At 40.9% G+C, this 16,330-nt stretch overlaps 1 protein-coding gene across 1 annotated transcript in view; it reads left to right on the forward strand.

Annotated features, from left to right (window-relative positions):
• The window catches only part of LOC119904772 (nck-associated protein 5-like), a 143,617-nt gene extending 127,457 nt beyond the window's left edge, over window positions 1–16,160 (forward strand). The window contains 5 exon segments of the mRNA XM_038721458.1: window positions 1,786–2,106; window positions 4,412–4,527; window positions 5,095–5,224; window positions 5,355–5,527; window positions 13,772–16,160. Coding sequence (XP_038577386.1) covers window positions 1,786–2,106; window positions 4,412–4,527; window positions 5,095–5,224; window positions 5,355–5,527; window positions 13,772–14,086 — 1,055 coding nt within the window. The 3' untranslated portion in view covers window positions 14,087–16,160.
• The last annotated feature ends 170 nt before the right edge of the window (window positions 16,161–16,330 follow it).

A 16,330-nucleotide genomic window follows, 5' to 3' on the forward strand; every position in this document is an offset into this window, starting at 1 on the left:
ACACCTCCTAGATAACATTATGGTCGCTAGTAATGACTCTTTTTATTTCACTTTGACACCTCCTCAATGCATAAAGTCCATTTCATTTCACACTGTGGAGGTATCAACAAACCACCTTTCTCCCCTAAAACCCTGGAGGTTGTATACAGAAGTGATAGGAATCATAAAAAACTACATTATGTCCAGCTGTTGTTCCCTCTGGGTAGAATTACTGCGGACCTTGTTATAGTTTGGTTATAGAGGGCATTTTGAACTGCCAGGCTTGGCCTTCAATTATACAGCTGTGTAATCTATTGCTCTTTCCGCCTTTCTCTTTGTCAAACACACTAATATGCATTCATGTGTGTAATTCTTTGTTGGTACATAAACTACGTCATGCATTTTTGAAACTTAGATCAGGATTTTTGTTTGACTTTTTATCCTTTCGCAGGAAAACTGTCCTAAAGTGACTCACAGCAAATATGTGCACAAGTAACAGGCCATCTGTCCTAATGAAAACGATGTATGTGTACATCTAAACACTGAGGACTCATTTTCACAGGTTCTGGATGTGTACTGGATGGTGTTGACTGTCAGAAGCAAGTTAAATAAAATCTTAAAGCACACATAAACAAGAACAGTGACATGTTTTTTTGTCAAGAGCTCTTGAATTCTCTCAAACACTTAAAAGCCCCTCAAACTGTATGTGGATTTATTGACAGTACTTTGACAATCAGAGGAGAATGCACTTGTTATTTTGGTGCATTAATAATGGAACTATCCAAAGAAAGGTTATCCAAAGAAAATTAAACCATGAGTAAAGGTTCTTAGGATTAAGCTAGTTCTGAAAATGTGCCCCTTACCCTCCTTGAAACTCATCTGTAATGCCCAACAGTATTCAGAGAGATCTTTCCTTCATGGAAGGAAATGCTCAAGAGCAGACTGTGTTCCTGCTCCTGTATTCCATCGAGACAAGGCTGTACAGTTGAGAAGAAAAGCCTGTCAGTATTGATCCAACAAAAACATGCCAGAGTTTTAACTAACCAATATTTTGAGAGACAGAACTGATGGCTGTAGAGGATTCAGCACCTCCAAGGCCAACAGTGGACCTTGTGACTGCCCACAGCAACACAGACAAAAACAATACAAAGATGAAACATTTTGAGCCTTTTCACTTTCACAAATTCGATCTCAGCAAAAAGTTGCAGACCGCGCATAATTAGCGTAGCCGATGTAACTGTTGGCCATCAGTGTTCACAGTTACAAGGACCTGGGCTGAGCTGAATGGCTGTCCATCTGTTCCAGCCTGAGTCAAGGCTCTGCAAACTGTGGTTCCTAAACAACGTCCATCTGTTGCTACTTGCCGTCATTTCTCCTGATTATAACTCAGCATGCGCCCTGACGGTTCTGCGAAACTTGTCCTCGGGTTGTAGCTCAATTGTGTGTTTTACACAGAATTGCTGGCAGCAGGTGCTGTCTGGTGTCATATCCTATTTGAATTGTGCATCTGTTGCTTTTGTGATTGCTACAAATGTTTTAAACAAGTATGTCTGACAGGAACATTAGACTGAGGTGCATCAGGTTGGAGCCACCACCAGCTATTCACTTTTTATTTCTTAAATATTACTATATCAAAATAAAATGTTGTCTTCTCTCCCTTTTCCTACCGGCTATGTGAACCTGCTACAGAAGCCCTCTTTACTCACAACCCTTTCCCCTGCATGTGAATCCGAGCCGTCCTTTCTCTTCCTTCATTGGTGTTCCCTGCTTCTCCGAGACATCACAATCCTCTCCCTGTCACTGTAGGCTCCAGCTGTCAGATGAGAACCCTGGACAGTGGGATCGGCACCTTCCCTCTCCCTGATTCCGTCACCCGTGCCAGCGGTCGCCACATCCCCAAATCTGAATCCAGCCCTGATGGGGTGACCGCCAGCTCCTCTAAACTCCATCGGGAGTTTCCCTCTTCTCACCCAGACCCCTCACAACCTGATGTGAAAGTGCCTTCCCTCCCAAAAAACCACCTGCATGCCCCTACCAGCATTGGTCACTCCCTGTCTGACCCCACTGTGACCTGCAGCAACAACGCACAAGACACCCAGAGCCGCTTGCCCAAATTAGCAACTTCAGGTAAGTCAACAACCTTTTTATAGTCAGTGTTACCTGGAAAACTTTGTGTTTAGTGCAAATCAGCAAATGTTAGCAATTGTAACACACTAAACTAAGATGGCGAACATGGTAAACATTTTACCATGTCATTGTGAGCACATTAGCATTTACCTCAAAGCACTGCTGTCTTTAACCACAGCCACAAAGACGTTAGCATGGCTTAAGTTAATGAAAATGGAAAGCTAGCTCTGTTTGCACCTTTTTACATTTAAGTCGCAGAGACGAGAGCCGCATTTGTGCTCGGTCTTGTCTTGGTCTTGGAGATTGAGGACCTGGGATTTTATTTTGAAACCAGTCAAGACCATAACTTTGGAAATATCAATAAATTGCTTGTGCATTTATTTGTTAACATCCTCAATTTGATTGGATGTAAAACATATTGCTTCAAATGCAACCAATAACCCCTATTAAACATGTGTTGTTACCGTTAACGACTGTCACCCCTCCCCACATGGAAAAGGAGTGTTGATGCTTACGTTGATTTCAACTCTTAGTGTTTGTATGTGGGTGTAAGTGTGGATCTCTCAGATCAATTTGAGAAGTACCTATGATCTCGTTCCACATTTTAGTGTGTGTCATGTAATGTGGGGAGCTGGTCTTGGTCTTGACTCGGTCTTGTCCTCCCTCAGTCTTGGTCTCGACATGGTCTCAGCCCCTAAAAGTCTTGGTCTCGCTCTCGGTAAACTCTGGTCTTGGTCTTGACTTAGTCTCGGTTTGGGCGGTCTTGACTACTACTTATCACTAAATTTAACCGCTAACAAAAAAACAAAATTTGGGTTACAGATATGTCATTTCCAGTAGGCTAACCATCTTTGACTGGGATTTATTTTTCAGAAAAATCAGTTCTTGACTCAGTTGTGTTATTAACTGGTGATACGGGAAATCTGAAGTGCTTTGTCCTGTATGCCCTGTACGGATATTTTATTAACTCGAACCACATGCCACCACATTACAAAATGAACAATGCCTTTGTTTTCTAATTGGCTTTCTCAATCAAGGCCAAAGTAAATGAAAATCCATTGAAATGCGTGTCTGTAAAAGCTACTGTTATTATGCTAGATGGCAAATTGCCAAGCCTTGAAAGCCTTAGACAGCTTGTCTTCACTTTCAGAGGGTAGGTGAAATATTGAGTGTCACTGTACTACATTTTTACCACAGAGCACTCAAGGGCTCCAGACAAGCAGACAAGAAGAAGTTGTTCGGCTTATTAGACTCTGATTAAAAGAAGAACCTTGTTTGTTCAGCTAATTCCGAAGCTAATGCATCAACGCTGTGCTCTGATACTCAGCTGAGATGACAAAGGACTCTGTGTCCTTATAGAAACTCATGCACTCCCTCGCCCTCAGGAAAACTAACAAATGCAATTAGATAAGCATGTCAACACAGCCATAGATCATAAAGCGCTGTTTGCCTCTGTGTTCGCAGCAGAAAGGTGGTGGGTAGGATGCAATCAGATGGCTGATTAAAGCTACAATAACACACAGGGATGAGTGATCACACCCGGGGATTTATGCTTACAGGACATTAGCTTGCATCTATTTCACCTCAGTGCTGCAGTGCTACTGCAGAGGCAGCAATTTGGCTCACTCCTGTTTAGGCTTTCCCTTGTGGAACAAGTTGATAAGAACACCTAAACTTTATCATATGTTTTACCCATCTATCCCTTCTATCATTACGTAGGATCACGAAGCTTAAGGGCGCGAGAAAAGGAACGGCATCTGTCATTGTTTGCTTCCTAATAGGAGAGAAGAAGAAGGTGAAAGGACGTTTATGATCTTGATGCAGATTTTTTCAGCTGGAGACGGAGCACTGGCCAAAAGCGTCCTGTTATTGTAATGCGGCTGAATGTTAAAAGAGACAATTAAATTGGCGTCTGTCCGAGACAGCAGTAGGCAGAGTGATAATAAAGCAGTGCCCCATCATTCGGGGGCCGACAGATGAAAGCTGTTATATCTGGGCTGCCAGGAGTCATGGCTGGGAACAATCACAGGGTGGACACCATTAATGTTTTATGGCTTGGATATTGTGCAGCTCTGTTAATGTAGGCAGAAAAATGGATGTGTAGGCAGTCGGATGGGTTTTGGTTGAATGGATGTGTGAGATATGCACATCCTGTGTTTCATCAGACTGTCTCCTGAAGAAAAGATTGTCACTTTAGAAGGATTCAAATTATGTTTTCCTCTTCCCACTGTCTATGTGTATTACAGCGGGTGGTCCTGTGGTCATTCACTGTACTCATTTCTCTTTTGTGTCTTTTGTCTTTCAGATGCAATCAGGACAAAGAGGTTGAGTCTTGGTGCCCCACGCAGCAACATCTCCACAGAGGACAAAGGAAAAGAAACTGAGAGGAAGATGAAAACCAAGGACCATGACATGCCTGGTGTAAGGCATTTATATTACAATATGGACACTGACATATTAACAGGTCTATAAAAGTTTAACAAATCAAGAAATACATATAGATTGTTCTGCATTTTACACAGTTTCACAATTATGATTATGTAGACGTATGTTTATGGTCTCTTATCCTGGGAGAGCAGGTTGGTGAGAAAAGCACATTTTTATTCTTACAGTGATACAGATACATTAGCATTGAATATTCTTTTTTAAAGCTAATAGTGAAATTGTCCTGCAAGATTATAAATCAATTGATTAAGAAATCTACATCTTAATAACTAAGGTCTGCAAAAAAAGTGTGAATGTTTTGAGACTGAAAAATATGCATTTTAAAAGCAGTTTATTTTTTCAAGATAATTGTTTGCTAACAATTGGCTGAAATAAAAACACAGTCCCAATGGATTTTCAAATGCTGTATTTCAAGTTGTTTTGCTGTTTTGCTTTTTGGCTCTTGCATTTTTTAATTCTCTGCGCCACTGACAATACACAGTTTTGAAAATACTTCATGTCGATATTTTAAAAAGGAGTGTGCTTTTTGTTAACTGTGAACAGGAAAGAGCCCTGCAAGTGTGCACGTACTCGGGGAGCAGCAGCGACACTGAGACTGAACCCGAGGGAACCGGAAGCACTTTGGGCTCACCACAGAGGACCCTGATCAACAGAGCTAAGAAGAGTGACTCAGGTCTGTTTGAAATGATTTATGAAGTTCCTTCAGTCATTTTCAGTCCGCTATAAACATAGCAGCTGCAAATGTTTTTCTTTCTGTTTTTGTCCATATTTTCCCCCATTATAACAGTTTCCTTTGTCCACAGTCGACCAGAACGAGGAGACCCTGAAGAGAAGCAGTATGGAGAAATCCTTGTCAATCATGGACTTCTATCAACACGATGCATTCTCACATCTGGAGGACAGCAGGAGGATTTCCCAGTACAACTTGTTGCACAAAGAGTCATCCCTCGACGGCAAAGCAGGAGACAGACTCAGTGTGAGTATTGAAACAGCACAGTGTTCACAGCTGATGCTTTTCAGGCATGCTGCTGATTCCTCTCAAGCATTTTGTTGGTCTTATAATTTCCAGGGAGCTGCAGAGGCAGTGATATTTCTGGCTTAACTTACTTTTTTACACATATTGAAAATGTGCTGATAATTGGTGTTAGTTTACTGTAAGTAGGATATTTAAATGCAATTAATTTGAGTTTTTGTTTCATTAGACTGTTATTCTTATTGCTTGTTTTGCTTCAATATACCATATGAAGGAGATAATACCATGTGCCCCGTGTTAAACGTTCTAGAATAAATCAATATCCTCATTTCACGGAGCCAGTTGGAAGAGCTGAAAGTGATCCCAGGTGTAGATGTACAGTATGCAACTCTATACAGTAGGAAGGGAATTAGTGTAAGGTGTTATGAGAGTCAGAAAAGTTTGCATAATTTTTTCCGTCGCAGCACAAGATGAATAAATAGAATTTTTAACTATTCCTTTTTCTCATAGACTTTGGCAAGGAGACTTTTCAGATGGTCAGAGCAGGGCCTGTTTAGTTGCAATGTCTACTGTAATGTATACTTTCAGAGGCATGAACAAATTCGCTAAAGTCCAAGGTTTTCTCTCCTACCGTAGGAATTGTTTGCAGATTTTCATAGAAAAAGCCGCCTTAATTGCTTTCGATCGCCTTGCCCTCTTGTGTCAGTGGGTATTTGCCTACTAGTATTTAACGCCGCTGAATGACAAATGAGGATCAGAGACCATGAAATGGCCTCTAGCGTGCACGGCCTGGCTCTATGGGACAAGCCCAACTCTCCTCTCTTACACTGCTGCCTGCCCCAACACCCACCCTGACACAAAAATCCATATTTTGAAAAAAACAAAAAGATTCTGACTCAACACAAGCTTAAAAAACAATTGTTTAGGAGAGAAATCTGAATTTGTTCTTAGTGTTTTTTATTCTTGACCTCTGGTGTCCTTCTGGAACTCAACTTTAGGGTCAGAAATAGACTATTTGCAAATCATTTACACCCATGAATTTTAATAATTATGCAGGATTTCTAGGTGGAAGGTGGAATATGCTTACTGCGTGTTTCGTGTTTTGTAGGACTGTAGCAAGGGCAGCCTCCTTCTGAGCAACAGTTCAAGTGTAAAAGTGCTTGGGTTTCACAATTATCTTCCATTATCTACAAGAAAATGACAAATCTGGCTGGATGCTTGGCAGTAGAAAGACCAGGGTGATTCAGCAAGTGTAAACACCACTGCCAAAGTGTCCTTGAGTAAGACTTGCAACGCAAGACTGAATCCCTCTAAGCTCCAACGGTAGTTTTCACTAGCTGACTCTGCCGTCTGACCTACCCAAGCAGAAAGAGAATTTCAAGCACATTTTAAATGACTGTGAGTCTTTAGTTAAACAAAGCAAAGTTGAGCGCTTGAGATTTATGATTCACATCCGAGTCCCAGAGGAGAGGTGGTGCTGTGCAACCAGGCTGCAAGCGCAACTCCATTAGCTGACACGCAAGAGACAACACACAACCAATGGAGCTCTGTTTGTCTCATCCTCAAACCTGTCTGTCATTTAATTGGATGCGGTAGGCTACATTTCTGAGGGCAGTGGGGTAGCCTGTTGTCCTTGCAGGGACTAAACCAAAAACAAGAGGTGAAGAGTTGAACTCCCAAAACAACCTGGCATCATGTCCTGTCCTGTCAAAACATTAGCCCGGGCAAGCAGTACATTTACTCAATTTACTCTCATGTACTTGAGAAGAGTTTTGAGGTATTTACACTGTTCTTTTTCATTCAGTATATTTTTTTTCACATATATTGTTATTTTGCAGATTAATATTATACATTAAAAAACACACGATCAGTTTAAAACCATGACGCACTGTTAAAGATTAAACTACCCAACGGTATACAAAGTGGTTGAAAGAAGCTCCAGTGTGACCAGCTACAACACTAAATGACTCTTCCACCAAAATAATGCTTGATACTGAACCCCTAGCTTTTTGGCATTCTGTATGAGTGTGATCCAAAAAATCTACATAAGTGAAAAAATGTGCCAGAGCAGTAAGAATATTTCAGCCTGTCTCCAAAGGAAATTGTTTACAAGAATGTTCCAGAGATGAGTATCTTAAAACAAGAAAGGTGTTTAAAATTCAAATAGTGATTTTCCAGCTTCTGGGTTGGAAACAGGTGTTCTGCTTTCATTCTATGCCAAAGTTGATTTTGACAATAGCCTTATTCCTAAGCTTTGAACCAGCCATAATGATGGATGACTGCCGTTGAACCCATTTACCCTACATTATTCTTCTGAAAAAGACAATCCATCTGCGAGTCGTCACCTCTTCACCCCTCTCAGTGCACGTCCATACCTGCGCGGCCGCTTTCCTTTTGTCGTGGCTCGGGAGCTTTCGACTCGGGAGACGTTGTCGTTGGCCGCAGTTTGGGGAAGTTTGGTGGCTGGTAGCGGGCCTGTGTCAGAGCTCGGTGATTTAAGCGCCTTTAATAACCTTTCACAAACACTCAGGAGAGTGATGTAAAGCTCAGCGGCTCCCATCAGAGCCCTCACAGCCTGCGCTGGCCTCCCATTCATCATCCTGACAGCACCTGACAGCCCTGCTAACGGCGGCCCCCGCCCCCTTCTCCTTCTATCCTCTCCTTCCTCCGAGTCTCTCTTTCTCCCACATGTCTTTCCTTGTCTTCCTTTCAGTTGTGCCTCTCTCTATTTTTTCTGTGTCTCCCGGACATCTCTCTTCCGTCTGTTCTTCTCACTGCTTTTGTTCTAAACAGTTTTCTTCTGTCCTTCCATTAGTTTTTTTCCCCTTGAATTCCCTTCCCAAACTAACTTTTCTCATTTTTCCATCCTTTTCCTGCTTACCCAGTCTTTTCTTTCTCCCATTTCCATCCTTTGTCTGCACAAAGGAGAATGAAATTGCTGCAGGAAAATAACATTAGAACTTGTGCCAAGACGTGAAGTTAGAGGGATTCCTGGGGTTTATGTGAACCAGGTCCAAAATCAGCGTACAACAAATCAGCATGCGCAGCATCTCCCTGTGTGTGTGAGTGTGGAACAGCTTGTTACCTTGAGTAATGATTACATGGTGAGGGAAAGGGAACATTTCAGTTGACATGTAATTTGAAATTGGGCCGCTGGATAACCAAAACTATATCAGTGTACAAATAAATATCAACAGTAGGAATATGCGCTGTTCTTGAGTGGCTGTCAGAGTGATAGCAGGAGGAATAGACCCAGAAATATGTTTCTGGAGTCAAATTATTTGCACGATGACGATGGCGAAGACATCACATATTCTGAGACAGTAAACGTCAATTTGCATGTTTTCTTTCACCATCAGTTTCACCTATTGTCAAGTAAATTCAGAATCAGTCTTAGCCTACACAGTATGCACTTGAGATTAAGATTGCATAACTTTGTTTCAAAATTCTAGCAACAACAATGGACAGCAGCTATGTGAGCTTTCCAATTACAGTTCCTTCCTTCCTCTTAACTTGATAGTGACCAAACCTAACTTTAGATGTGTGGCCTCCAGTAAACACAAAGCGTCTTGCTATCATCACAATCAGAATTCACTGGTAGATCACAATGTCATTTGCATAGACTTTCATATTAATTGGAATTTCACATGAATAGTTTCTGTTCAGTGGCCCAGTGGATGTCATCTATTTACACAGAATTTTCAGCAGATGGAGAAAAAAAAAAACTTTTCAAAATGCTTTTTAAGTTATTTTTTTTATCATTAAAATCAGTATTGACACAAATCTCAGGCGTTGGTATCATGCCTCAATTTCAGCCTGCTGAATGCAAATCTTTGTCTATTAAGCTCCAGTCCAGGTCAGTAATAATTTCTTCACTGAATCCAGATGGCTCCAATAAAATTTTATTTAACTGTCAAGAGTAGGCTCATCACATTCTTTTTGAGGATGAACAAATATGTTGAAATTGTATTCCTTAAGATTTCAATCCTGGTTGATTTGGCGCAACCTTTGATTACTGTGGTAACAGCATTGCCACGTTTCGACCAAAAGTACTTGGGACTTTTAAGTCCCTGGATCTCTTTTCAAGGAACTAAAAGGTTCCTTCAGCTCACTGTTGTGTGCATTTCCACCGTGGTCTAAAGACCTGCGAAGATTAGGCAAATTAACCAGCTGACGTAGGCTGAAGGCCTATACGCCGTACAAGGCGATGCACAGGCATCATTATTTGTAACCACTGTCCATGAGCAAAATTTATAAATGAATATCAGATTTAACTGGAGTATAATAAAAAAAAATGTAGGTTTTGCTTGACCATTAAAAACAGAAGGGACATGTGATAAAGTTTGTAACAAATTTAATAACAAACTGGATAAAGCCATAAAGTTCATAAAATAACTCCAGCACAGAGAAAGAAACACAAAATAAAATCGCGACACTTTGGAAGGTTATTAAAACATTTCTTTTTGGGGGGTAAAATAAAGACCCTAGAACTAAATTTAGACCCTGGTCCCTTCGGTGGAAACGCAGTGGATTCCTCCAAAGGTTCCTAGTTCTGGGGTATAGTTCCTTTGCTCGAACCACGGCTCATGTGAGGTTTTATATTCTTACAACCACTCATTGGGCAGCTACTTTACTAGGAATACAGCAGAAGAGCAACTGGTCTGTCTCTTTACAGTGCAGCCAAACAAACTCTCAAGTTAGTACAAACTACTTTTACTACAGTTGTGATCTGATTTCTTGCTGAGAAGTTAGTAGTTTTCCACACAACAGCAGGACACAGTACAGTTGGTATTCTGCAACTCTTCATGTAACAGCTTTATTATCTTGCAATTATTAAAACTGATCCGCCGAGAAAAAAACGTGTGTTGTGTGTTGTTAAGTAGACACATTTCACGGTCAGCCTCAGTAACCTCAGTGACTAATGCATTGCAGTGCATCATTTACTGTGAATGTGTTTAGGTAGGCAATCTGAATAATATTGCAATTATAACTTTAAAGCACATACACATTTTGCTAATTTTTACCATCTGTGCAAGTCAAAAACAGAGAGAGAGAGAGAGAAAATTACACAAAAGCAAAGGAAAAGAAGAAAAGTCACAATAAAAGACCCTTTCAATACGCTTTTGTAGTGAACAGATCTAATGATTTCGAGTTTAGACATCCCATTACTGACATGTGATGCAGAACCAACTGCCGATTTGGCCCCTCGTGTTTTCAAATGGGAAGCTCTCACTGAGATGTCTGCCTGCGGCCTCAGTTATTTGTGCAGCCATCATTTTGGCTGAGCCCACAGGTGGCGCAGAGAGGTTCGATCCGCTAGTAATTGTGTTCCTCCAAAATCAAATCCAATCAGCGATAAGACAGCCGTTCCCTTTCTTTCTTTTTGTTTCCGACCAAAATGAGATATTGGGGGGGGGGGGTTAGCTGAAAGAGTCAGGACCTGAAGACCGTTCTTCACTGTTGCGCAGCTCTACTAATCACTGATCCTCATCACGACATGCACTCATTCATTTCCCGAGGCCACAAAACGACAATTTTCATGGCTGACATAAAAATAGTGGCGCTATGAACAGCGGTGTGTGGGAGTTGAAGTGAACGTCTAATCTGCATTCAACACCTGTGCTTCATTTGGGCTCAACCTCTGCACCTGCAAAAAAAACCTAATCAACATTTTATATAACACGTGCGTCAGATGTCACCTCTAGTTACATTTTCCTTTAACTTTTTGATTCTGTCTTCTTTACAAATTCATTGTGATTGTGCCTGCTGAGAAAGGTCACATCAGTGCACATTAATGGGGTTCAGTGGGATTTTAGGGTGGAAGGCTGATTCTGATCACAACACGGCGTCACAGGATGAGGTGATTAGGTATTTTTTTCATGGTTAGCTTTTGAGTTCTTTTGATGAGAATGTGAATAATGCAAACTAACATCTCTTTTATGCTTGCACACAAATTTACACAAAGCATCTCCTTTTGATAGTAGTTTGCTTAAAAAAACTTCTCAAATCCTTTAAAAAACTATTTTATTTTGTTTAGACAGAAGCCTCAATAAACTAGAATATGCACATATTAGGCATGTTGCATTTTGACGAAAAGGACACGGTTGTCTTGCTGTATTGTACAGTACCAGTAGTTCTCATAGTCTCTTTGGGCTCTGAGTCCGTTTCTTTGCAGCCCCTAATCACAGATAGTTTACACCTGGGTTGGCAGGTGAATGCAATTAACTAGCTGGTAGGCCCGCGAGGTACAGCACTGAGAACAACAATCACCATTGTTTTTGCTCTCTCCACCTACACATGCAGCCCATCACACATGCTGAATGCAAAAACCTCATGCTGCCTTTGCAGAACTTAGCGTTATGGAGAGTGCAGGAAAGTAACAGGTTAGGGAAAAGTAGATTACATCACAATTTCTGGAATGAATGAAACCAGACGGAGAATATTTCCTGTCCTTCCCGTTCTGCCGACATAAAGCTCACAAATGTTTCTAATACAGCTGAGACGTACTTTAAAATGGCCAGTGAAATAATGCGTAATTATCTTGCATACAAAGAATATTTTCTTCAGTCGTAGAACAATACGAATGAACGCAGTACAATAAATGAGAGGCTAGCTAAGTGACATGATTTCACTGAGATAGTGTGCAGATAAAATTAAAAACAAACTTTACAAAACAATAGACACAAGAATTTTGTTTGTGGTCCTCACGGTAAGATATTTTGCGGTTCATGGATTATTCTAGAAAGGTCAAAATCAAGGGCAAATGGACTTGGTATAAGACATTTCACCTCTCATCCGAGGGTCTGCTTCAGTTCCGATTATGGATTATTGTACTGCAATATTTAGAAGACTGCCGTTAAAAGAAACGTGCCTACAGTATTTCACCTGACAAAGGTGTGAGGCCTGCATGGACCCAAATAAGCAGAACCTTCTTCAAAATATTGCATTTGGTCTTTTGCCTTCTGCCACATTAGCATGAATTTGGCGACTTGTAAGATCAAAGAAAGCCTGCAGGTTACATTACCAACATGTTTACCACATTAACAGCACTCTAGACTATATTACTGATTACTGTGCGGAGAAGTTGTGGGTTTAGGTCTGAGAGGAGATACACCTTGCAGCAAAATGCTAAATGGCCCAGGTTTGGAGCGTCCCTAGAGGTTGCCCAGACCCTCCAGCTATTCCTCTGAGAACTTACTCCTGCAAAAATACCTATGTAGATAACTGCTCTCCCAGGCTCAAAAACGCAGCTACCCAGAGAATGTTGTTTACAGCCTCTGAGGAAGCATTTTGATGGTGATTACTACAGTAACTACCTCCCTGAGTGCCTTTTGAAGCATACAGTAGAGATCATAAACAACAACTAACTATTTTTAGATTCATGTGGTGTTTTGTTTTCCCCTGTAGACAGGGTTTGACTCATAGGTCATTACCAATGATGTGGCATGGTGACAATGAATTTAAGCATAAAGTACCAGCTGGTTAATGCAGGCTTCCGTGTTTTTGTTGTTGAGTCTAATCGCTGCTGAGTTGCCTAAAGGCGTGAACCCTTGAAAGGTCAGCAGCCTCTGATGTGAAGACACGATCCGGTCTAGTTATAAAACTTACAATGATAAGATTTGTCAACTCTAATACCTTCTGAACTGTCACGACACCAAGCTCATGTAGTCACCCTAATCATTAGCGCATTCAGGATGAAGCTATTGCGGCTAATTAAAGCAGTGCTAACAGATAGCAGCGTTAGACGTAACATTTCCCCTGAGTTACATATTCCTCGACAATGCTAATTTATAAAGCAGACAGCCACAGGCTGTACAAAAGAAATAAAACAGCATACATACAAGAAAGTTAATATAACAGCGAGAGTGGGTGAGCCCAGATGCCCAGAGATGCAAGCCTATCAAAACCCAAGGTATACATTTGGTCCTTGAGCACGATAAAAATCTCAATATAGATGACTGTCATGCTCTCAAGCGGCGTCAGTCTTATTGCTTTGCAGCACAACACTGCAAACGAGATGAGTTACATGGTGCAATGTCAGACTTGCTTCTGTGCCCGGTGTTCATCGTGTATCTGTCAAAGCGACAGAAGTGAGAGTGGAGGTAAAACAGGCATGAATTTGAGACTGGGAACTATTTACAGTGCTGCATACATCTAGTCCAGATGCAGCAAAGCATGCTTCCTTCCCATAAATGAACATATTTCTGCTCTCTATTGACGTGCGTTCCCTTTTTTTTTTCTCTGCAGAAGGAGATTCCCATGGAAAAGACGCCCGTCAGTGCAAACCAGCCGGGCTCTCTCGATTTCTCTTTGGAGTCCCTGAACAAGCTGAATCACAGCAGCTCCAGCAACGGCAGCCTGTATCCGGACACGGGCCTGGGGGGCCGCAGAGGCAACTGCCACGCCAATGCGGGGAAGAGCAGGGAGGACTGCTGCAAGGGGGACGAGCCCTCCTCCTCCAGCTTCTCAAGCAAGCCCGGGGCAGATCCCGTGGGCTCCCTCAGCGATTCGCTGTACGACAGCTTCTCCTCCTGCACCAGTCAGGGCTCCAACGATGTGTAGGGGCAACAAGTTCAGAAGACAGGGCTGTAGCTTTAGAGTCCAGTCTATGTCCCGAGTCTCAAGTTTTCAGACATTTTGGACATGTCAAGTTCGTGGCCATTCACAAATTTGCTTTCATTTTCAAGACATCTCTGTTGAACCTTAAGAACCTCTCTATGCATTAGGTTTTGTATTTGCAAGTTTAAAAAAAAAACCTTCAATTGGACTTTTTGGTTTGTTCTGACTTTGGTCTCAACCACCTTTGGATCTGGTCTTTATTCACGCTCGACTTTCACCTAATCTCGGAAATGACTCAGACTGGACTGATGTGGTCTTGACGTGGTCACAGCAGGCGGAGCCCTATCCTCGCTATATACAACACGAAGCACTTAGTGGAGCCGGAGGCACGAGGACGATACCTCAACCCAAACACCGAAAGCAAGGACTTTGAATAGTTTGACTCTGGGTGCGGTGGACTGGACAGCAATACACAACGTTGTCTCATTGCAATTTTTTGTTACCTTTTTCCCCATGCTGGGGAAATTCTTATCATTGCACTGTAACAAATACTGTACAAAGTTTGTAAGGAGTGTAAAGTGAACGATTATTCAAGCCGTGATAAGCAGGGAGTCTTCTTGGAGCAACGCTGATCGGCAAAATTGGCGTGTAGTTGCAACAAAATTGTTGCTTTGATTGCATTCCTGTTTGCTAGGAAACTAGATTTAAACCTAAGGTGTCATTTTATGTTTGCTGCTAAGTATGTTGCCCAAAAAAATTGCTCGTGTGGAATCACAACCCATAACAATACACCTGGTTTATGTTTTGCCTACTTCTTTTTTGAAGCAATATTGTTTTTAAAACAACATTACAAATCACAACAGGATTTCAATTTTCTTTCATTTCAGTTCATTTTAACTGAGTTTAAAGGTGAAATCTGTTGCCAGTCTTCGTCTTTGTGTGTCATTTTGAGCGTTTATGCAGCCGACAATGGCAAATGAAAAAGAAAATTGTGAAAAATGTTCTTCAAATGACATTAAAACAATCACCATTCATCTAACAAAACTTATTTTAGCAGCAGATTATCTAATGATGTCAGCTGAAGCAAAGCATATTATGTTTCCACGTGGAACATTACTAATAAGAGGATTTTTCAATGTGGGACTGGTACACAGGTGCAGAAATGGACCCACTTTTTGGCTTTGTGGTAGCTCAGGGAACATACTGGACTAATGTAGATTGTAAGAATTAAAATGCAGCCATCAGGAAATTGTTAACAAATACAAATAACACTAAGTAATCTTCTGCTTTTTTTTTTTTTTGCGCAAAACTACAGAATCCAAACAGTCTAGTTTAAAGTCTCATGTAGCACCCAAACTCTCCAAACCTCAGTTTTCCTTTAATAGTTGTATATTATGTTGTATATAGAAACTGCTATAAGTTAATATCAGAATGGGCATTGCTGATTGATATATGCAAATGAGGAAAACAAACAAACAAAAAGAAATGATGTCAGTTGTTTGCCAATCATTCAACCAAGGTTTTAAGTGTTTGAAACTGGCTTGTATCTTTTCTTACGAACTCTTTAGGAGTTCTAGTTTTAAAAAAAAATCTTTATTTTGATCAATAAGAGCTAATATTAAAATATTTAATGATTTTATTTTAAAGACATGTTTGAACTTTAGGTGAAGTTATGCCAAATCTCTATCTGGAATTTGACCAGCTGGTGCTAATCAGAGCCGCCTGTGTGTTTCAATTTTTCTATGAAACTGTTAATATTGTATGAAGAGAGTCTGAAGAGGACTTGTGTATTTTTCTAGATGTCCAGTATTTATACCCACATTTTGTACTGTCAGACTGTAGTGTGATTGTCATGCTTCACCTCTTTCCTTAAATGTTCCTGGTTCCTTTGTAAAGAGAAATGGTTACCAGCAGTGTTACTTTGGTAATTATTGTTAATGTTGTAATTATTATTATTATTATTATTATTATTATTATTACTGTGTGCAATTCTGTCTGTTACACCAGACTTTAATGCAATATTTTATGTAACTATTTCCTAAATAAATATGAGAAACTTTTTCCTATTTCAAACTGAGCTGAAAGGTGTGTGTGTGTGTGTGTGTGTGTGTGTATTTTTATTTGTGTGATTTGAGAGAGGCGCAAGGCATGCTCAGGCATACATCAGCGTGCGCGTGCAGACGTGCGACCATTCATTCAGGTTTGGAGAACACCTCGAAATCTTTCGCCGAAAGGGCATCCCGTGTA

The sequence above is a fragment of the Micropterus salmoides genome, unplaced genomic scaffold, assembly GCF_014851395.1.
Source record: "Micropterus salmoides isolate LMB-PRFRI ecotype aquatic unplaced genomic scaffold, ASM1485139v1 Ms_hic_scaffold_1, whole genome shotgun sequence".
Classification (NCBI taxonomy): Eukaryota; Metazoa; Chordata; class Actinopteri; order Centrarchiformes; family Centrarchidae; genus Micropterus; species Micropterus salmoides.